We start from the raw sequence: 21,588 nt of genomic DNA on the forward strand, positions 1-21,588 counted from the left end.
GTTGGGGTAGGGGTACTTTTTTTTTAGCTTATAAGTTGTTTTAAGTTGACCATATTTTTATCTTTTTGCTCTTAATATTTTTATACAATCTCCAAATTACCCATATAACCTTAACATTTCTTTCTTCCATTTTTCCCTTTTCACGTTTGACATAACAACTTCAGTACTTTTATCCAAACACATAACTGCTTATTTTAAAAATAAGTTTCAACACTTTTAAAAGTACTTTTTTAAAGCTGTTTTTATTAAGTCCATCCAAACGGGCCCTAATAATATTGATTTTCTCAAACGTTAGCAGATAGTCGAGCGTTATTATTTTCATATTATTATATAATATATTTTTTTAAAAAATAATATCTATATCTTTTTAAGGTATGATTAAAGTTATGTTTAAGTAACCTTTCAAATTTCACGATGAATATATATTTTAAATAATTTTTTTTTATTAATTTAGCCCAATACATATTTAGTTATTATAGTAGAAACTTTTATGTAAGTCTATATTGCTAGATTAACTCATAAATTTTTCAATATTAGAATATGTATCTAATTCATATTATAGTATAAACTTTTATGTAAGTCTATATGCTAGATTAACTAACAAAATTTCAATATTAGAATATAGGCCCGTTTGGATGGGTTTAATAAAAGCAGCTTTAAAAAAGTACTTTTAAAAGTGTTGAAACTTATTTTTAAAATAAGCAGTTATGCGTTTGGATAAAAGTGCTGAAATTGTTATGTCAAATGTGAAAAGGGAAAAATGGAAGAAAGAAATGTTAGGGTTATATGGGTAATTTGGAGATTGTACAAAAATATTAAGCACAAAAAGATAAAAATGTGGTCAACTTAAAACAGCTTATAAGCTAAAAAAAAAAACACTCCTACCCCAGTTTTTAACTTTTAGCTTAAAATAATTTTTTTTAACTTAAAATAAGCTGTTTTGAGTATTGCCAAACAGCTAAATAAGTTAAAAACCAGCTTTTAAGTCAGCTTGACCAACTTTTAAGCTGAGCCAAACAGACTCTAAATAAATCAAAAACGAGCTTTTAAGTCAGTTTGACCAGCTTTTAAGCTGAGCCAAACGCTCTTTTTAACTTCAACAAAATATAGGGACATGAGTGTATGTATGTGGCTTGATGCTGTCCAAACAGTATGAAAAAAATTTAGATTTTTTTAGCTTTATTTGTAACTTTAGCTTCAACACTCTCATTCTCATCTGTGTGTTTTGATTTCTATGATTATTAATGGCAATAACAAGTTGTTCAACAATCACCATATCTAAATTTGGTTTTCCTGTTTCATTTTCACAAAGTATAATAAACAAGAAAATCTCAATTAGTTCAATCCCTTTTTGTACCAAAAAATATGTTCCTAAAAAGTTGTTCTTTTCAATCAAGAATCCAAAATCTTGTGGATATATATCAAATTCACTTGTAAATGATTGTTCAATTGATGAAACCTCTAAAGAAAACAAAACCCAAGTTTCCATTGATGTCAAAACCAGGTAAAAATCTGATCTTTTTGTTCTTGCTCATACACCCCCCCCAAAGACTGTAGCTTTTGTTGCCCAATGGACTTGGAAGTAAGAAGAAAGATTGAGAGTTGTAATGTGGGGAGTTTTATAGTCGGTTACTTTATCTTTGATGTGAAATGAGCCCCTTATGCGGAGCTGGGATTTTGAGTTTATGAGTTTTGAATTCTAAAAAAGATAGCTTACTAGGTTGTTGATAGATTATTTATACATATTAAGTGGATGTTATCTACATAGGTTCTCTACGTGTTCCAAGGTAGGGGAAAGGTCTGCGTTACATTGAGTATGTTGTTGTTGTTGTTTTATTAAGTGGATGTTTGAGTACAAATATAGGTTTTGAGCCAAAGTTGCTGGATTTTGCCAAACCATAGACAGGCTTGTAGCTCCGCTCCTGTCCCCTATAGAGGGGAGTATATATATATAGGGGATTCTTGTAACGAGAGGCGAATCTAGGATTTAAGTTTGATGTCTTTCCACTGAATCCATTGTACGTATTACTTATGAAATATGGGTACAGAGTTTGATAATTGTTGATATTTTGGTTATTTTTTCTCATAGAGGTTGGTTCCGTTTTGAAATGACGTGCACGGTTGAATACTAGTATTTATATGCGCCATCAGTCTCTAAATATAGCGGACTCCAACTAATTGGAATTTAGACTTAGTTGATTGATTGATCGATCAATGTACTTCTTCCTTACTAAAAGAGTGGAGTGGGACTAGTGACAGATTGAAGATATAGTAATGCTAGATGGTGTAGTAGATGAAAAAAACTTTATGATTCATCATAAAGCTATTACCTTTCTATAACTCGAGCACATACGTTTCTGTTAAGAAAATTACATTTCCACTATGCTTGGAAAGTACTTGCAGATCAAGCCGTGGCTAATCAATTGAATGTTTCGAAATAATCAATATTTGGGAAGATTGTGAATGTTATCAAGACTATGACTATTTTGTTAGTTAAGATTTCTTAATGATATCATTTGGTGTATTGCCTGATTTTGCACTTTCCATCTTCAACTGTTTATATATTTGTTTTTGGTCCTGCAGTACGTGGAACTGGAAGGGCTATTCCATCCGATACCAGTATTGTGGCAACAGTGGCCCTGCGCTCGTTTTAGTCCATGGTTTTGGAGCAAACAGGTCAACATCAATCACATTTTGCTTATAGGTATTAATTTGCAAAACTACACCACAAATAGAATGTCCCTTCCTCTTTTGGTTCTTGAAGTTTTAATCACATAGTAGATCATAGAATTTGAATTTTAACATGTAGTTTATCTTTGACACGTTTTGTCCGTCTATATACCAATACCAAGAGTCTGTTATGCTATTTTCTTCGAACATACTTGAATGGAAACTATAGAATAATACGGAGAACTTCAGGATCAATCTTGTTTTCTTTATTCAGTATAGAAGATCTTTCATCACTTGACCCAATTTGTGCTTGTAAAACTTACATCTTGCTGCCACAGGCTAACAGCGAAACTGGCATAAATGGCAATCCCTCCGTTTCAATTTGTTTGTTTGGTTTTGACTTGACACGGAGTTTAAAAAAGTAAAGAAGAATTTTTGAATCTTGTGGTCTTAAACATGTGGTGTGGAAAGTCAAAATTAACAAGTTGTCATAAAAGGAAAGAGGGAGTAAGAATTTCTTTTTAGTTGCAAACAAGAAAACATTCACGTGTAGCTTATATTGCTGGCTGTTGATTGATTTGGTTTCTTCATTTGAATGCAAGTTTCAACTTATTGGTTCCGTGCACATAGATTATCTTTGTCACTTTGTTACTATTCGATTGTCTTTGAACCCACATTTGGAATGATCCTTTTCCCACAGTGACCACTGGAGAAAAAATCTACCTGTTCTTGCACAGTCACATCGGGTGTTCTCTATCGACCTTATTGGTTATGGCTATTCAGACAAACCAAATCCTCGTGAGCTTGGTGTAGAGAACTTTTATTCATTTGAAACATGGGGCAGCCAACTAAACGATTTTTGTAAGGATGTTATCGGAGATAAAGCCTTCTTCATTTGCAATTCCATTGGAGGTGACCTCTTCTCCTTCTGTTTCGTATTATGAGCTTAAAGTTGATGTACTTATATCTTGGCAATAGATTCATTTCATATACTCGTGAAATATTCTTATTGATTCTCAAAAATAAAAAATCATATTTTCGGCACTCAGAGTGAAAACAAAAGATTTGTTTTTTTTTTAATTTTGACAAAAGAGTTTGCGTTATGGAAAATGGAAACAACCTCTTGCAGAAATGCAGGATAAGGCTGCCTACAATAAACCCTTGTGGTCCGGCCTTTCCCTGGACCCCACACATAGCGGGAGCTTAGTGCACTGGGCAGCCCTTTTTCTTGCTTTGGTGCCTTCATCTCTTGGAATTTTTTCTCTGGGTCACAGTGGCAAAGCGATTTCACGAGGGCATCATTTCCAATAGTTTCTTAGGCCTATGTGCTTATTTCATGTTCTTTTTATTTATGTTGTGTTATGTTTATAACCCGTAAAAGAACTTTCTGGCTTCCTCTGCAGGGCTTGTTGGTCTTCAGGCTGCCATTTTGGAACCACAACTCTGTAGAGGCATTCTTCTTTTAAATATCTCTCTCCGAATGCTGCATATAACGAAACAGCCTTGGTTTGGTAGACCGCTGATTAAAGCATTTCAGAATTTATTGAGGTGAACTTCTTTGTTTTATTATATCTCGAAGACTCGAACCTTCTGCTATCTGCAATGGACTCATATTAGGTGTTTTTGCCTCAGAAATACTGAACTCGGGAAATTCTTTTTCAAAAGTGTTGCTACTCCTAAAGCAGTGAAAAACATTCTGTGTCAGGTAAACAACACGTAGGACCCCCGTGTCTGTAAACTTATTTTTGCCGAAGAAATTCAATGCTTGACTGTAAAAAATGTTGTGCCCCAATTGCTATTCTGGACATATAATTGTGGATTGCACATGCATTATGCATAAGCTATTGAAAAGTTCACAGAATCTGACCAGTGGCGGAGCTAGGATTTTCACGAGGTTCAAATCATGAAGAAGTAAACACACCAAGAAGCCAAATGAGGTTCAACATCTACTATATATACATAAAAAATAATTTTAATCATGTATAAATTGTGTAATTTTTCGCCCAAGGGGCTTTGGATGAGCCCCTTGGGCTGTACATAGCTCCGCCGCTGAACATCCAAAATTAAGCGACTTCGGCATGGAGAAAATACCAGTAAAAAGACAATGATTTGGTAGACATTTTGAGGGAAAGACATCTAGTAAATCATAAGGATTTTATAGGATTTTGATGGCTTATCTCATATTTAGTTCATCTAGTATGCTGTATGATGATTGACTCCATAGCGACATCTGATAAATGTCTCTGCAGTGCTACTACGACACATCCCAGGTGACGGATGAGTTAGTACAGGCAATCCTTCTTCCAGGGCTTGAACCTGGTGCTGTCGATGTGTTTCTCGAGTTCATTTGCTATTCAGCGGGGCCTCTACCCGAGGAACTACTACCTCAAGTGAAGGTGATTCTCGAATTATTGCCTTTACTTCCGCATACAACATTGTCTTATATTTTCTCGTTTATGAAACAAAATCTTTTTATTTTGGAATTCCGCGGCCAAAATCAATGTTCTTGCACAAAATGTGCATTTTGCAGTGTCCTGTTCTGGTGGCATGGGGTGACAAGGATCCTTGGGAGCCAATAGAACTTGGTAGAGCCTATGGCAACTTTGATACAGTCGAAGATTTTGTCGTCCTCCCTAATGTTGGCCATTGTCCTCAGGTATTTCCTCCATCCTTTTGTTCATTATCATTGCTTTCGTATTCGAAGGTAGATTCAAAATTTAAATTTGACAAGTTCAACCAATAAGATTTTTAGTACTATGCATTGAAACTTCAGTGGTTTGTTACATATCTTATCTATACTTCGCGTAGAAAATATTGAGTTCAGTTGAACCTATTAGATAATAGCTCCATCGCGTCTGCATACCCAAAGTAGTTTAACATACAAACCAATAACGTTAAGAAAAGACGTTTCTTCAAAGTTTGCATTTCATCTTGGTGAGGTTGTTCGTCTCATCGCTGTGACATTTTGTAGGACGAGGCACCTCATCTTGTGAACCCACTGGTGGAATCATTTGTTGCCCGGCATGCCAACGTATGAGAGCTGAGTCGCGGTGAGCGTGTAGTCTTATTGTTTACATCAGAATACACGTATGGTTTCGCGTCGCTAGTCGAAAAAGACAGAAGAATGTACATGGGAGAACAAGAAAGAAAGGAAAAAAAAGTGAGAAACAGTTAACTCTAATTCATGTGAAGGGACAATTCTTTATACCACCCCTTCTTTGCAGTATTGTAGCTACATAGACGGAAGGGTGGTCAGTTTGAACATGCTTCGTTGAAAAATTATTAAGTGTATATATAGAAAATAATATCATTTCGTATTAGTGAATATAATCTGATGAAGTCGCACAAACTTCTCTTTTCTTCTGTATATATGTATATTTAGCCAAAAAAAATTATTGTACTATGCTTATGTTTTCGTCTCAAATAAGTTGGAATTCACTATACGAAATTCGTGTTTAAGTTCATCTCATATTGTCATCATAATTAATGAAATAAAAGTCATAGTGATATATGTTAATGAATTTTTGAGCCAAACTATTTAATTGAGAGAGAAATATTGAAAACACTGCTAAATTTGGGGTGAATAATAATTTTATCCTTAAATTATTTGACAGTTAAAAAAAATACAATTTTACTTGAATAACTGAACTTAAATATATCCCTTATAATATAAGTGAAATACATCTTTAAATTTTCGTAAAGTTTAGGATGTTTTCAACATTTCTCTCGACTATTTATTAAGAATTACGTGACATACAAGAGTTTGAGATCGCTTCTTGTGTCTTGTGACAAATCGGGGGTGATTAGGGTTGTATCTAAGTATAGTTAGTTAAGTAGAGAGGCGTTTTTAAAGTTATCGATAATTCGGAGTTGAAACTAATAATTTCCGTCAAATTTATAATATTTTCAACATTTCCAATCCTACCCCTACCCCCCTCCCTCAAAATTTCTTACCAAAAATCTAAAACAGAAAGATTTACTTTTGAATCTCTAAAAACCTTATGCGGAGATAATCGGAGATCAGTAGATAAATCATGGCATTTTCATTCCGATTAATCGGAGTAAGCATTATCAGTTGTCTTCTTCTGTTATCATCAACCGCAACCGGTGATGATGATATCTCACGCGCCGCCCCTGCTAATGCATCGAGCTCCTGTAACAATCCTTATCGAATGGTAAGTTTAATGCAATTCATGTATTCAGAATCCTTCTGCTGTTAATTTTTAGCTAGTTAGAGTATTTCTGTGATCTCTGGTTTCGCTAAAACGAAATTGTTGAATGTTGGAGTGAATTGGGTTGATTGAATTGAATGGATGTAGAGTGCTCATGTAGGGGCACTGACTAAGTTGGGAAAAAAGATCAATAATTTGGGGAAAAGATCAGTAATGAGAAGTTCTTCTTGAAACTTAGAGATAGAGCTGATAGGTATGTGAAAGATTATATCTTTTTTCTCTAGTCTAGTTTTAGAATGTTTAGTTTTGCCGAAACCAATTACTGTGTATTGGAGTGAAATGGGTCCAAAATCTAAATAGAATGGAATGGATGTAGAGTATTCATGTAGCACTCTCCGACTAGCCTGGGGAAAAGATCATTAATTTGAGAAGAAGACTACTTTCTTCCCTAGTGGAGTAAGAACTGGAAGTGATGTTTGAAGCTTGAGGATTTATCCTTTGCAATAGATGCTTTTGATTATAATCTATTTTTGTTATTGACTTGACCCAAATAAAAAACCTTGATTTTTGACAAATCTGTTGGGTATGTAGCAAGAATTGATGGGAAATAGAGGGAAGGAGAGGAATTTGAAAATTTTAGAACTTGAAAGGTTGGAACTTGAAAAGTCCTCTAATGCTTTATTGAAAAAGGCAATAGTCCCTCATCGGTAATGGAAATGAAAATAGGAGAGTTTAAATAAATAAACACTCCTATTAATTGTTAAAAGGGTTGAAAAGAGGAACCCCTCGCGCCGTTGTCGTCGCTCGCTTCGGCTTCGGCTTTGGCAAATGATCGATCGAGAGATAATTTTTTGGACAAAATTTATTTTAATTATTTATTAATTAATTTAAATGGCCAAAAATTATTTTCAATAAATTAGTTGATAACAGAATTTAAATGACCTTAAGTACACGTGATGAACTTTCAATTTATACTCACTCTTTTATAATAGTAAAAGTGTGCATCTACTGGATGCCAGTATTAAGTATTAACAAAACTATCTTTACTTCATCCTAGTAAAAAGTAGAAGGATCTTACTTAATCCAAGAAAAAATAGAAGAGCAGTACATGGAAGTTCTAGTGTGCATTCAATCGGAAAAGTAAAGATCTATGATAGGGAGATTTGTAACATGAGTTGTATGCATGTGAAAAAGGGAGTCATCATTTGTGTTACATCCCCGAATTTGACATAACTAACTAGTTTTGGATTGAGATGCAGTTGATCAGTTATTTGATTGTATTTCTGTAATTGCTTCTTGGTGATTTGGGAGTGTGAGGAAATTTGGGTTCTAACCAGTTGATGTCATGTCATCTTTCACAAGTTATAAGTTAATGATCAAGAGGATATTGGGTCCTGTCTATTTTCTTGTTGGGACAAAGTATTCTTTGTTTTAAATCTGTTTTGGACCTGTGGAGACGTACTGAGTCACTTGTTTCATACCAAGTTGCTTCTATCCTTTTGTACAGGTTCTGGTGAAGTTATGGATTGATGGTGCTGAGCAAGAATCAATAGGTGGCTTAAGTGCGGCATTTGGATCTCTTTTATCCACTGATACTAAAAATGCCCCTAGATTGCCTGCTACTTGTACAAAACCCTTGAATGGCTGTTCCAGCTCCTCTTTTAAGGTATTTATTCGAGATTCGTGACAATGCCTTTATGCTTAGGTAATTATCCCCCATTTAAGGGGATTTTCAATTCGTCATCTGTCTTTTGGTTGCAATTTTTATTTTGACATATGCAGAAGGTTAACCTTTCTTTATTGTTTTGTTATACATTGCTTAATGCACAGATCTTTGTTTTTCTTTGATCTAGTTATCAGGCTCCATTGCACTAGCTCTTCGCGGTCAATGTGATTTTCTAACGAAGGCTATGGTTGCACAAGCAGGAGGTGCTGCAGGGATTGTGCTGATAAATGATCAAGAAGGTTCATCCATAATTCATTATCATATCACTTTTTATTCTCTCTTAGTTTTTTACTTTTTACTTTTTGGTGATTATGTCTACCCGTTCTCTTCCGGAAATGACACTTTTTCCTGCTATTCCTTAGATCTTGTGGAGATGGCTTGTCCTAACAATTCTACAGTATCAAACGTAACAATTCCTGTTGTAACCATTTCAAAAGCCGGAGGAGATGTCATAGACAAGTATATCTCTGCTGGAAAGAAAGGTAAAGTCTTGGCCTCATTTATATAACTTCCAGTTTCTGTCAAGGTTAACTTTCTGTTGATTCTAGTTCTGGTTTCCAAGGTATCTAGTATCTTAGGATATCACTAATACTTTCTTATAGTACATGCATCGTTTCCATGCTTTCAATTTTCTATGTAATCTGCTGTGTGTTCTTGTGTTTCTGGATAATGTAATGTTTTTAAAAAAGGTGTTCAACTCATGTCCTTTCCTCAGGATTTGATATGATTCATATTTTGTATGATACATGCATAGCTTTGCAGGAAAGATATGATAAGGTCTTTTTACTATTTACATGTGCGCCTTCGACATTGATGAAATGCAAAATAAGTATGGTGCACTTCATCAGAGCTCCATATCTCAAATCTACGGCATGTTAAACTCCCGTTAAGTTTGAGCTATGAAGCTCTTGTAAATTGTGAGATGTAGTTCCACGGCATGGTATATAATTTAATCTTCAAATATCATTGCTCACCGATGACAATGTCCATTTAAAACATTGTAGTGGTTCTCTAGATACTCTGTCCATTGTGCATTTCTTGTCATCCTTGTTTTGATATTCTTATCTCTTGCTGTTCCTGCTTGTATTGTGGAAGAATTAACATGATGAGCATATTTACTCTTAATGCAGTGGAGATTATGTTTTATTCGCCAGATCGGCCCATTGTGGACTACTCAGCAATGTTCATATGGATGATGGCTGTTGGCACAATATTTTGTGCATCCTTTTGGTCGGAGTTCACTACATCTAAGGAAAACAATATCAATGAACAGTCACCAGAGGTTCCAAAAATAGCATCCTGATATATCTTTGCGTTTAATATATATAGCCTCTTATGTTCTTATAGAATTAATTAGCGATGCTCTGCTTGTTTTAATCAACTTTTTGTACTGTATCCTGAAGTTGATATCTTAGTTTTACGTTGCTGCACTATGTTAGATTTTGGAGTAGTACACTTGAGAATATATGTAGTCCTTCAAAAGTTCATCTATCTGGTTCTGTAACATATAGATTTGGATATGGATTCCACTGGTAGGGAATTTAGATTGCAACTTAGCTGAACCACGGAGAATTGTTAGGGCATGAATAGATGAGGAGGAAAAGATATTAGACAATCCTTTTAGTGGAAGAGAAAGTTCTAGGATTTTATATGTCATCTAAGCTAGAGGATGAATGAATATTTTGCATTATGGGTATGGTCTGTTAAGGAAGAGGTATCAGGAGCAGAGTGCTGCTTAAGGTAGATTAGCTATGCTTCTTTGACATGATTTTGAAAGCTAAAAGTTCTTCTCTGTTGAAGGAAAAGGTAATAATGTAGATGGTAACTTCACAGTATGGCAATGATACAGACTTCTTGGTCACTTTTCTTAATTTAGTGCATCTAGCTTGTAACATAGCTGTGGAGCAGGTGCTTCATTTTTTATTTTCAGTTTAGAGTTGGTTTTTATCGTAGAATGTCAATGCCAACTCATCCTGATTTATATTTCTTATTTTGTTCCTCTTTTTGTTTCCCTTATTCCTTTTTGCTTGGAGTCAAAAGATTCGGATAAATCACATTTAGTTTTAATGATTAATGGCCGTCATATCGAGTTTATGTGTTCTAATGTTCTCATTTTTAGGTGATTGCTGGAGGTTCCAGGGAAGAAGATGACAAGGAAATCCTAAATATCACTACAAAGAGTGCTTTTGTATTTGTCATCACAGCGTCTACGTTTCTGTTGCTACTTTACTTTTTCATGTCTTCTTGGTTTGTCTGGCTGCTGATAATACTTTTCTCTATTGGTGGAGTTGAGGTATTCAAATAATTCTCTACTTTTGACTTAATCACTAAGCCAAGATAACTTGTTTCGAACTTGTCAGACAAAACCTTCTCATTTCATACACTGCATTACTCTGTTCACGGTGCTACTCGTTGACAGATTATAAGCCATCTATTTGGTACAAAAAGGAAGCATGATGATAAACAAAGATGATCCATCCACGAATTAATTACAACCAAACAAGCCTTTCAAAACAACTTGAAACCAAAAATTGTTCACAAATTGTCCCAAACTGTCAAATCAAACAGAAACTTATTAATAACCCACAAATGGGACCCATACTAAACCTTCAATCTCAATCTGTGTTCCCCAAATGACCCACTAATTGTACCTTTCAGCTCATTGACTTATTAGTAGGCTGTGCCATTACCATTTATATTGTAATCAACGGAATGTATCAACTGTTAGAATATTCATTTTGCTTGGCAAGACAAAATGATCTATTTTCTACATGAGCTCATACAAAGATTTTAATGAAATTTTGTGCTTAATGCATTTTCTTGGTGGTTCTACCTGCTTTGTTCTTTAGAAGTGTTACCCTTCCCAGTTCTAGAAATATTGAAGTTTATGGGCACGTATTGAGCATTTATGCATCTTGTTTCAGCTGGACTTAGGTTTCTTTTTTCTGTTTGATTGACATTGTCTCTGCTGATTGACTTTTGGTGTTTAATTGTTTCCTTCTCAGGGAATGCATAGCTGTATAGTATCCCTGGTATCGAGGTATGATATTTCCAAGAGCAATTGTCTGCCTGTCAGATTAATGTGGTTTAGATTTCTAATTACCTTTCTACTTTGTTTCAAACAAAACTGCGAGTAGCAAATGTAAAGGTTGTGGAAGGAAGAAGTTGAATTTGCCGCTTCTTGGGGAGAGTTCTATTCTTTCTCTTGTGGTATTGATATTATGTGTGGCATTTGCAATATCATGGGTAGCAACTAGGAAAGCATCATACTCTTGGATCGGCCAAGATATTCTGGTAAGCTTATTAGTAATATTCGTCCTCAAAAATTGCACTTGTTTGCATAATGGAATCGAAAAACTTTTTTATACTTTGACATGTATGTTCTAAAATGAACTGGGTAATAATCTCCTCGAGCCAGTTTGTTATTCTCTGATGAATATGCATCATATATGCTTGGACTTTTTCTTCTTCAATGTTTTCACTTTCAACATGGTTAGAATTAAAGAACTTTCTTGTTTCAGGGAATCTGTTTGATGATAACTGTTCTGCAGTTGGCTCAGTTGCCTAATATAAAGGTCTGTAGATACTTCTGTGGATTCTCCCGTGAGAGGAGTTGATAGCTTTATTTGCTTCGTCATGGTTACCGTTCAAATTTCATTTGATGATCACTGTTTTGCTTTAGGTTGCTACGGTGCTTCTGTGTTGTGCATTTCTATACGACATCTTTTGGGTTTTCCTTTCGCCTGCTATATTCCATGACAGTGTAATGATTGCAGTAAGTTCTCTCTTTAGCTACATCTATCTCTCTGTACTGTTCATGCAGACTTGTTGTATTGTATGAGCTGCCAATATTAATCTTTCAGTGCCTATTTAACAAAAAAATTCGCTTTATGTTGAAATGTTCAATTGTGCAGTAACTATTAAATTGTTTTAGAATTTATGAAGGGTATAACCGTTCTATCTCTTAGGCTATATAAGGATTTTCTAATATGATAACATAAGCTTCGCCTTTAGATTGTAGAACATGAGCATGCTCATATGTAACAATGATTTTTTTAATAAGGTATTTTACTTTAAAGAACAACACACTTGCTAGGGCTGGCGAGGAGCAAAAAATCTACTATATTTCTGTTGAAATAAACTTAATTGAATGAGGAAAATAATATGACTCAAAAGATTTGAGGAGTACTGAGGGTAGCATGAAAACCTGCTGGTGATAAACTTGAATAGAAGATACATCAAACTTCTTAATCTGACACTGGAGAGTCTCAAGAACACAGTAATCGATAATTAAACTGAAGACTTATTGAAAATTCTCTTTAGTCGATGTGAACTGCAGACATTTCACTGAAATGAAACTAAAACATTTGATGGTTTTGCACATGGATGAACTGATGATATTTGTGAAGCTTCTGCAGAATAGTTTAGATCATATAGATGTATCTTGGGGAGCTTAGATGGTGCGCCTATGATATTTACATCTGATGGTTCAAAAGTTACTTTGCGTCTTTTGGCTGTATGGCAGTAGCAGTTTGGTTTAATTGTTTAATGGTTTCTTCAATAAGCTGGAGTAATACATGATTCTTGTCCATCATTATCACGATAAGTTGATTTAGCTCTTCTAACCAACAGTAAATATTTCACTGATGTCTTCTTGAGTTCGTTCCTTTAATAGGTTGCCCGCGGTGACAAAGCTGGCGGAGAATCCATTCCAATGCTTCTGAGAATTCCTCGAGTATCAGATCCTTATGGTGGCTATGATATGATTGGTTTTGGGGATATTCTGTTTCCTGGTTTGCTGGTTTGTTTTGCTTTCAGGTATCCCTTTGTTCTTCAGCCATCTTGCAAGCAAAAAATGGTTAGCCTTCCCCAAAAAGTAAAAAAGAACTAAGCACACTGTCTAAGGTGAAAGAAGAAGATTCTTCAATGTGCGGTTGTTCTCAACCTTATCCCTTCGAGGGCATTCAGATTCTACATGTCTATAGATAGAGAGAACAAAAATTGAATTGTAGTCACAGAGTCTTTGTATTTGCCCATCTATGTTACCATACAGTTTCTTTTAGTTGCCAAATATCTTCAAGTATCTTGGTTACTTTAGCAGAAAATGGTTCCTACGACTGATAAAAATTCAGAAATCAATGTTGGGGAAATTATTTTATATAGAGCGGATGAGTTGACTACCTTTTCCCCCATTTTTTTTACGGAATGCAGATCATTTGTAGTTTCCTTTTCATCCCGTTTCTCATTTGATGGATTCACTTCCTTTCTAGAAAAGCAAGTGGAATGGGAAGCTCCGGTTGATCCTCTTCTCAATCCTTTTTTTTTTGCAGATTTGACAAAGCTAGAAAGAAGAATGTACTAAATGGATACTACATCTGGATGGTAGTTGGTTATGGAATTGGTCAGTACTTTGCTAAATTATTAGTTGTCATCTTCTTTTAGCTACTTCACTTGTTTTTTCCAGCACCGGTGCCTTTGAGTAAAAGATGTTAGTTGTTCGAGAACAATAACAGGTAAAGACACTCAGAAATGCCTAAAAAGCGTTCACGAAGTATAAACTGCTGTCTTAAAGCACATTGTAAACAACAATAACAAGATCAAAATCAAAATCGTTGTTGATGAGCAGAAATATTGAAATCTGTCGTTCTTCTTTTCTTTTATCCTGCTTTCCGTTTCCTCCCTCAAGTTCTCACTTCAATCTCCTCTTCCAAATCCACTTAAAATTTTTTCAGGTCTTCTATTCACATACTTGGGGATGTACCTAATGAACGGTCATGGTCAACCTGCTCTCCTATATCTTGTGCCCTGCACGCTAGGTATGACAGTTTGGCAACCTCTTAAACCAAAGGTTCTGACTGGTATTCGTATATCATTCATTGACGTTTTCATATTTAGGAGTTTATGTGTTGCTGGGATTGCTGAGAGGCGAACTTAAAGACCTATGGAACTATGATAGCGAATCAACAAGAGTTGCAGACTCACTATTGGGAGATGCCTGATAGATGGGAGAAATATTAAATCTACAAACACAAGCTATTGGTGTATAAACTGTTCATAGAATTTAAGTTCCAGGAAGTTCATGGCTGTGTTGCATATGTATATTTTGCGTTCGCGACAGTGAATTTTTCTTTCACCTTCAATTTCCACTGCAGCTATTCTTGATCAATATGTAAACATTACAGTAATCATACAAAAAGGAGAAGTTCTAATGAGTCAGTTTTAGTAATCACATTCCCCCTATTGTTCTGCATATCATTTGTTTGTACCTTTTGAGTCTTGAAGGCATTTGGCTTAAGATGGTGATATCTGTTTCTAATTCTTTTGTTTGCAAGTTTAGCTGTTTTTTTTTTCTTTCTGATTCCCACCGGTCTCCGACACCCACATTGGTGCCCGACTAAATCAGGATCTGCGCTGGAAAGTCCCACATCGGGGAAAACTCTCCCTAGCAAAGGCGACTCCGTACTCAAGGGGTTTAAACTCGAGAACTCTTGATTAAAGTTGAAAGAGTACTTCAGACAAATACACCTAAAGTTTGACTTGCGATGGCAAGCAAAGTTATTAATTATCAGTTTGAAGACATGTTAAACCATAAGATCCATTAAAATATCAATTTATTAGTTATTGATATTGATTTTTTGTCGGTCTGGTCATCGATTTTATCGTTAAGATTTCACATGAAAAATTTATTCAATGAAAACTTAGAAATAATGTGAATTATGAAATGTACCGAACTCATGAGTTAGTAGATTGTATTTTTGTTTAAAAACAAACAACCTGTTGATGATAATTATCGATTAATCAGTTAAAAAAATAAAAATATAATCGATTTCGGTTCGATTTTGAAACCGATAAAACTTACTATTAGGCCCAATATATGTGACTCCCAATAGTTTGGCCCATATATAAAAATACCTCTCTCCTCTCTTCTTCACCCTCTTCAGCGTTTCAGCACAGTGATTTCTCTGCCTGCAGAGAGAACTTTCCGATTCAATCATGGCGAACGGTATGTAAATTCTCTTTACTTTTGAGTATTTGTACATAATCATTATCGGTAATTGATCTTCCATTGCTTGTTGCAGCAGTACCGAGATCATTTTTGCAAGTTGCAGCTAAAGAAGAAGAAGCTGCACCGCCGTTGCGAGTTGTTCAGATTGAAGGACTGGTATACTTTCTCTCTACAGCTAAATTATTTAGTTTATTATCGAATTACGATGATATAGTATATGCCTCTTCTTAGGAGGAGGACATTGTGCATGAGGAAAACAGTTTAGCTACATATAAAAAATATAGGCCTTTTTAATTGCTTGTCTAAGCTAAAAGAAGAATGTTTAATTGAGCTGAGTTGGTATTGGATGAAGTCATGCATGTGTACAGTTATGTAATGATAGATTTGTGAGACTTGATGATTGTAATTTGGTTTGTTCTTCACCTTCTCATTTGGCTGAGTAAATGGAGTATAGGAATTATCTCACAAGTTACTATTAGCTATTTATTTAAGTTTCTTATTGCAAAAAACACTTAGAGTACTTGCGGGTTTTGCAAAGAAGAAAATACATTGGAAGTGTAAAATTATATAGTCGATACCAACTAGTTGGGATAAGGGTTAGTTCTTGTTGTTAAAATTATATTACCTACTAGTGTTTGTTCACTTTTACACTAGTTGGGATTGATTCAGCTTAAAATTCAAATTGTCAAGTATTGGAATGAAACAAGTCCAAATGGAGCTGGTGGAGTTGGAGTATTCATCATATAGTGGACCTGAACTGGTTTTGGATTGAGGCATACTTTTTCTTGTTGTTGCTTATTTCACACAACGATTGTTGTAACACTGTAATTTTCTGATTTGGACCAACTTCCCATCTTCTCATTTTGGATGGTGGCATAGCCATCTATCTCTTTGATCTAAATCTATTATTAATTAGTTCTTTCATAAACGAAAAGTTAATATTAGTCAATCCCTTTAATCTAGGATTGCAATGTGGTTTTTGACTTAACTGAATTGAACTCAATTAATTTATTCCATAACAAATTTCATTGACCGGCTTCTAGGAGGTAAAGAACTATAATATGTTGGTGCAAAGTACTTAATTGTGTGATCGAAGCAATTCAAAGAAGTAATGGCTATGAGATGACCCTAGCCTATGATGGATGAAGACCTTTCATTTTGGCTCTGTAGGGCTACCCTATGGTATGGGCTTGGGCCTGGTTAGGCTCTTCTTGTAGGAGACCCAACCTTTTTGTTAAGAAAACCCTGTAAGAAACATATTAGCTAATATATTCTATTAGGTCTCTTATATAGATGGCGACTTATATGAGTTAAGAGGAATGTATATTTAATCTTTAATATACTCCCTTATCCTAAATGATTGTCAGCTTTGAAGTAAATGATTTCCCACGATGTATTGGACTGTATTTTTTTAATCATTAATGTACACCCTCGTCCTAAATGATTGCCTATGATGTGTTGTATCAACAATTTTAAAAGATAGCAGATGGTCCTAGGAAGATAGACGTGGAAAAAAAACTATTGTATTTTAATGGTATATAAGTATGTGTATGGATGTACATGCATAATTTCTTGAGGTAAATTTTGTGCAACAGGTCATTCTGAAAATAATAAAGCATTGTAAGGAGTTTTCCCCAGCTTTGGTCACTGGGCAACTTCTTGGGTTGGATGTCGGAAGTGTTCTTGAAGTCACAAACTGTTTTCCATTTCCGGTATGTTGACTTCTAGCATTTCTTGCTTATTATTTATTAAAAAATTGTTGTTTCAGATTCATAAATGAGTAGACTTCTTCTTAAAATATTTTTTTTCAGGTTCGTGAAGAGGATGAGGAGATCGAGGCTGAGGGCGCTAATTATCAGCTTGAAATGATGAGATGCCTAAGGGAGGTTAATGTTGACAACAACACCGTTGGTTGGTACGCATACTTTCCTGTTTGACTACATCAGAGACAATTATGTATTTGCTGTACATAAAAAGTGTTGAAGCTGAGGTCCGTGTGGACTTGAAAATTGGTTTTGTGATTTGTGTTTGGCAATTTGTTTGTGTTGATCAGTTTCTATGTGTTGGGGATTTTGTGGTCTATGTGTACTGTGTTGATAAAAGAATGTTGCTGGATTGATTATTTTTTTGGACTGTGATGACTGATTGAAGTTAGTTTTTTGAGTTAATTTGGCATTTGGCAAAGTGAGCAGTACTTCCTTTCTTTTTCTGGATTATGTTGACTAACTGATGACTGATTCGTTTTAGATATTTTGACATTTCTTTTTGTGGTTTTGTTAAACTCGGAATCATATTGCCACTTCTGTCCTTGTAAATTGTAATATGGGTATTGGTAATGAGCTGAACTATGAAATTTTTGTTGGTATTGTATTACAGGTATCAATCAACTTTATTTGGTTCATTTCAAACTGTTGAATTGATAGAGACCTTCATGAATTACCAGGTATATACTTCATTTATGATTCTGTCCATCTCCATCTCTCATCTTTGGATTGTGAAATCGCTTGTATTGGTAATAGAGTTACACTTGTTTTAGTTCACGTGCTAATAACCTGCACCCAAGAAGTGCAACACAGAGTATTTTATCTCTTTAGGAGCTTGAGCTAAATTATTCAATGTCAAAATCAACTCCTACCAGCAGCTTGACCAGAACAGCAATGGATGTTTTCAAACTGAATGACATTTGTGTTTTAATTTCTTCTGGCTTGTTTGTCTTGTATTTGCTCTGTCCAACAAGATAAATTTTATTATCATTGATGATTTCATGAACGGAACAACTCAATTCTGTAAAAGTTACTTCTCTTGTAGAATTTTCTTATGTTCTTGCTTGATAAGTTGCTATTTGATTGTCTCAGACTCAGTTGTTTATGTGAATAATCTCTTTTACTTTAACCCGATGGCTTCTTGTGACTGCAGGAGAATATTAAACGTTGTGTTTGCATCATCTATGATCCTTCAAGATCCAACCAAGGTGTCTTAGCATTGAAGGCCTTAAAGCTTTCTGATTCTTTCATGGAACTCTATAGGAGTAATAACTTTACTGGAGAGAAGTATGTGCATTCTTGCATTCTCCTTTCCCCCAAGGATAATTCTTTTGGGCATAACAAACTTATTCTATTGCTGATGTTGGTTTATTTCTAGGTTGAGGGAAAAGAATCTTTCATGGGTCGACATCTTCGAAGAGATACCAGTATGCTTTCTTATCCACATTACTTTGCTCTCACTTTCATTATCATGTGCAGCTGTTGTCTTTGAATGAGTAAATTTTTTCAGCAATGCAATTTATTGATTGCCATTCTGCGTTTGTATTAGTTTGAAAATCAGTTGCTTGAGATGTATTTCTTATTATTTCCCCCTTTTGCCCAGCGAAGGCATTCTTGACTTCTTTTGTTGGAGTACTGTTTTAATGTAAACTCAATATCTGATGTATATTTCTTCTTCACACTCATTGATAAGATAATTTAAAGATTCTTAGATTATTACCATTAAGGGGTATTACTATCTTGGTTTTAGTCAGTCAACATGGTAACTTCAGATAAGTTTTCATAGTTTCTAGAGAGAGAAAAGTTGTACAAAGAAAGTTCGCTTCATTTTCTCTCGCATTTTAATTTTGCCATTCTTTTGTACAGTTTAAAGTTTCAAACTCGGCTCTCATAAGTGCCTTTATGACTGAACTTGAACCTGATACACCTGTAACTCAGGTATCTTACTATTTTTTCTTTTGGGGGAGAATTCTCGAATGATCAGATATAGCCTGACAAACTAATTGAATGGTTTTCTTTTCCCCTGTGTGTCAGTGTGATTATGAGCGCCTACAATTGTCAACCAATCCATACTTGGAAAGGAATGTTGAGTTTTTGATCGAGTGTATGGATGACTTGTCAATGGAGCAGCAAAAGGTTAGTCATTCTCTTTGTGGGTCAATCTTTCCCTTTCTGGGGAGTGTGTTATATGCTTGGATGTTCAGTTGCTAACATTACCACCTGTTTGTAGTTCCAATTTTACTATCGGAACCTTTCCCGTCAACAAGCTCAGCAGCAAGCTTGGCTTCAAAAGAGGAGGTATTCTTCTTCTTTTTTTGGAGATATTTTCAAGTGCTTGATCACCTAGACATAATAGTCTATATGATAAGCTTACATGATTTATTTATTTATTTGGTGGTGGGGAGGAGGAATCCATTACGAGTTGTGTCAGCTTGATAGTTGAGTATGCTAATTAGAAGTTTCAGGGTTCGAATGTCTTGGCTGTGGTGTGGATGATGCATACCTGGTGAAATCTGCATCAAATGTTTATTTTCTAGAGGTCCTTTCTCATTGATATTTGTTCCGGATTTTTCTCTGTAGGGCTGACAACATGGCACGTAAAGCTTCTGGAGAAGAGCCACTGCCGGAGGAGGATCCTTCTAATCCTGCCTTTAAGCCAATCCCAGAACCCTCACGATTGGACAGCTTTCTCATAACTAATCAAATAGCAAACTACTGCAACCAGATTAACGGGTGAGTTACAGTCTAAAAGTGATGTCCATTGTTCACATGCATGTTTGCAAGCATTGCAGATAGATATTGTTCAACTGAGGGAAACACATCCACTCCTGAACATAGTCAAATTTTCAACATGCCCAGTCTTTCGAAGTGGTCCTTAACATTTTAAAGTACAAAAAAGATTTGAAATGCTTCTACTAAGAGTAAAATATTGAGGAATTACCCTATGCCAAATCAAAAAAAGAAAATCAAAAGCAAGGAGAAGAAGAAGAAAGATTGAGCCCTTTTTCGTTTCTTTATGATTTCATTTGTTTTAGCATTTCCTTGAGACATAACTCTAACCTCAGTACTATGTGATGGCCTCATAAGGATCTGGACTTACTAGGTATGCAAGTATCTATTTGGTGTTTTGCTATTAGCTGAGAAAAAATCACGATAAATTGGTAATGCGCACTCAAGGGTGTGTTCAAGCAGTCAATGAAGTAGGTGTAGACGGAACCAAAAAATTAGGTGATTAAGTTAGCCCTGTACTTGTGCTAGTGGGAAGTATCCAGTATCTCGTGAGATAGTCGAGGTGCACACAGGTACTTTCCTTGTGTTGGTTTGTTTAGGTTTATGTCATTTTCGTTTGTTCAACGTGCCTAGGCAAATGTCACTTGGTTGTCATTCTCCTCGTGTTTATTTAGAAAGTGTTCCGTATGCATGAGTAGGACCTAATCGCGTTGTTTTCGAGCTAAACTCGTTTGTGTATTGCTTGCAGTGTTGCTGGACAGAGCTTCAGTAGACTCTATCTGATGAAGGCTCTTCAAGAGAACTGAAGAAATCTATGGAGTAATAGACCAATTTTGTACTTTTCCATTTTGTGTCAGTTTTTACACACTTTTGAGTTGATATATGAAAAGAATGAATTCCTCTGTGTATGCAAATGATTCTAGATGATACATAAATGTCCTCAACTTGTTTTAACTACACACTTAAACTTTGCGGAAGATTTATGCTTTCTCGTTAACAAAATATTCCGTATCATTTCATAAGTGGCGTTTGAAGAGGGTGGGGTATATGATGCATCCTATCTCGTGAAAGTAAAGAGATAGCTTTCTCGTCAATCAAAAATTTAAGGGGAAAATATATGATTAAAAAATTAAACATTCTTCGAATCCCTTTTGTTGCTTCTCTCATGTCAAATGATTTAATATTTTATATATGAGTTCAAGTTGTACAAGCAATTCTTTATTCTAATTATATACATATTAAATTGTTCCACCAAAGTAGTTTTGCCCATGTTCGTGTAGGACTCTTTACGTGTAACTTTAAATAATGTTAAAGAGATTATCAAGATTTTTTCCATATTTGTGAAGCATCAGAAATTGTTTGACAACGTGTATAAAAATATCATCGAGTCGTAAATAAATATAATATTATAATAGAAAAAAATCTAATTTTATTAATGTTACTTTTTTGGGCTCCTTTCATTGTATCGATGTTCGTTTATAACATACTAGCGAATGATAAACTTAAATTATTAATTAACAA

The 21,588-nt window shown here is 35.0% G+C and overlaps 3 protein-coding genes across 5 annotated transcripts; all 3 read left to right on the forward strand.

Annotated features, from left to right (window-relative positions):
* The first annotated feature begins 1,098 nt into the window (after nt 1-1,098).
* Nucleotides 1,099-6,019, forward strand: LOC101255975 (pheophytinase, chloroplastic). 2 transcript variants are annotated; one of them, XM_004252926.5, is made up of 8 exons: nt 1,099-1,504; nt 2,584-2,676; nt 3,371-3,582; nt 4,074-4,218; nt 4,303-4,375; nt 4,920-5,066; nt 5,201-5,326; nt 5,642-6,019. In XM_004252926.5, the coding sequence occupies exons 1-8, from the start codon at nt 1,245-1,247 to the stop codon at nt 5,705-5,707; spliced, it is 1,122 nt and encodes a 373-aa protein (XP_004252974.1). In that variant the 5' UTR covers nt 1,099-1,244; the 3' UTR covers nt 5,708-6,019. The 2 variants fall into 2 exon arrangements, with proteins under 2 accessions (XP_004252974.1, XP_010314742.1); XM_010316440.4 differs by having other exon boundaries at nt 1,121-1,504; nt 2,584-2,704.
* Nucleotides 6,020-6,435: 416 nt separating this feature from the next.
* Nucleotides 6,436-14,794, forward strand: LOC101255676 (signal peptide peptidase-like 5). Its single transcript, XM_004252925.5, has 14 exons — nt 6,436-6,845; nt 8,350-8,508; nt 8,696-8,807; nt 8,931-9,050; nt 9,699-9,850; nt 10,688-10,861; nt 11,574-11,608; nt 11,706-11,862; nt 12,090-12,143; nt 12,251-12,343; nt 13,244-13,386; nt 13,899-13,969; nt 14,301-14,384; nt 14,464-14,794. Exons 1-14 carry the CDS (start codon nt 6,705-6,707, stop codon nt 14,565-14,567), a joined length of 1,599 nt encoding a protein of 532 aa, XP_004252973.1. The 5' UTR covers nt 6,436-6,704; the 3' UTR covers nt 14,568-14,794.
* A 523-nt stretch (nt 14,795-15,317) lies between these two features.
* Nucleotides 15,318-21,069, forward strand: LOC101255380 (eukaryotic translation initiation factor 3 subunit H). 2 transcript variants are annotated; one of them, XM_004252924.5, is made up of 12 exons: nt 15,318-15,571; nt 15,648-15,730; nt 17,170-17,286; nt 17,386-17,489; nt 17,951-18,017; nt 18,491-18,624; nt 18,716-18,764; nt 19,204-19,275; nt 19,372-19,473; nt 19,568-19,635; nt 19,918-20,070; nt 20,816-21,069. In XM_004252924.5, the coding sequence occupies exons 1-12, from the start codon at nt 15,562-15,564 to the stop codon at nt 20,871-20,873; spliced, it is 1,017 nt and encodes a 338-aa protein (XP_004252972.1). In that variant the 5' UTR covers nt 15,318-15,561; the 3' UTR covers nt 20,874-21,069. The 2 variants fall into 2 exon arrangements, with proteins under 2 accessions (XP_004252972.1, XP_010314741.1); XM_010316439.4 differs by having other exon boundaries at nt 15,416-15,571; nt 15,651-15,730.
* Nucleotides 21,070-21,588: the final 519 nt, after the last annotated feature.

This window comes from Solanum lycopersicum, chromosome 12 (assembly GCF_036512215.1).
Source record: "Solanum lycopersicum chromosome 12, SLM_r2.1".
NCBI classification, from domain to species: domain Eukaryota; kingdom Viridiplantae; phylum Streptophyta; class Magnoliopsida; order Solanales; family Solanaceae; genus Solanum; species Solanum lycopersicum.

What these genes read in the sequence shown, in the direction of transcription:
- LOC101255975 (XM_004252926.5), top strand. Translation starts at nt 1,245, where the DNA reads ATGGCAATAACAAGTTGTTCAACAATCACCATATCTAAATTTGGTTTT. An exon ending in TCCATTGATGTCAAAACCAG is followed by an intron (nt 1,505 to 2,583) that starts GTAAAAATCTGA and finishes TTGGTCCTGCAG; the next exon opens with TACGTGGAACTGGAAGGGCT. An exon ending in GCATTTCAGAATTTATTGAG is followed by an intron (nt 4,219 to 4,302) that starts GTGAACTTCTTT and finishes TTTTTGCCTCAG; the next exon opens with AAATACTGAACTCGGGAAAT.
- LOC101255676 (XM_004252925.5), top strand. Translation starts at nt 6,705, where the DNA reads ATGGCATTTTCATTCCGATTAATCGGAGTAAGCATTATCAGTTGTCTT. An exon ending in GGATCGGCCAAGATATTCTG is followed by an intron (nt 11,863 to 12,089) that starts GTAAGCTTATTA and finishes TTCTTGTTTCAG; the next exon opens with GGAATCTGTTTGATGATAAC. An exon ending in CTGGTTTGTTTTGCTTTCAG is followed by an intron (nt 13,387 to 13,898) that starts GTATCCCTTTGT and finishes TTTTTTTTGCAG; the next exon opens with ATTTGACAAAGCTAGAAAGA.
- LOC101255380 (XM_004252924.5), top strand. An exon ending in GACAACAACACCGTTGGTTG is followed by an intron (nt 17,490 to 17,950) that starts GTACGCATACTT and finishes ATTGTATTACAG; the next exon opens with GTATCAATCAACTTTATTTG. An exon ending in AGACCTTCATGAATTACCAG is followed by an intron (nt 18,018 to 18,490) that starts GTATATACTTCA and finishes TTGTGACTGCAG; the next exon opens with GAGAATATTAAACGTTGTGT.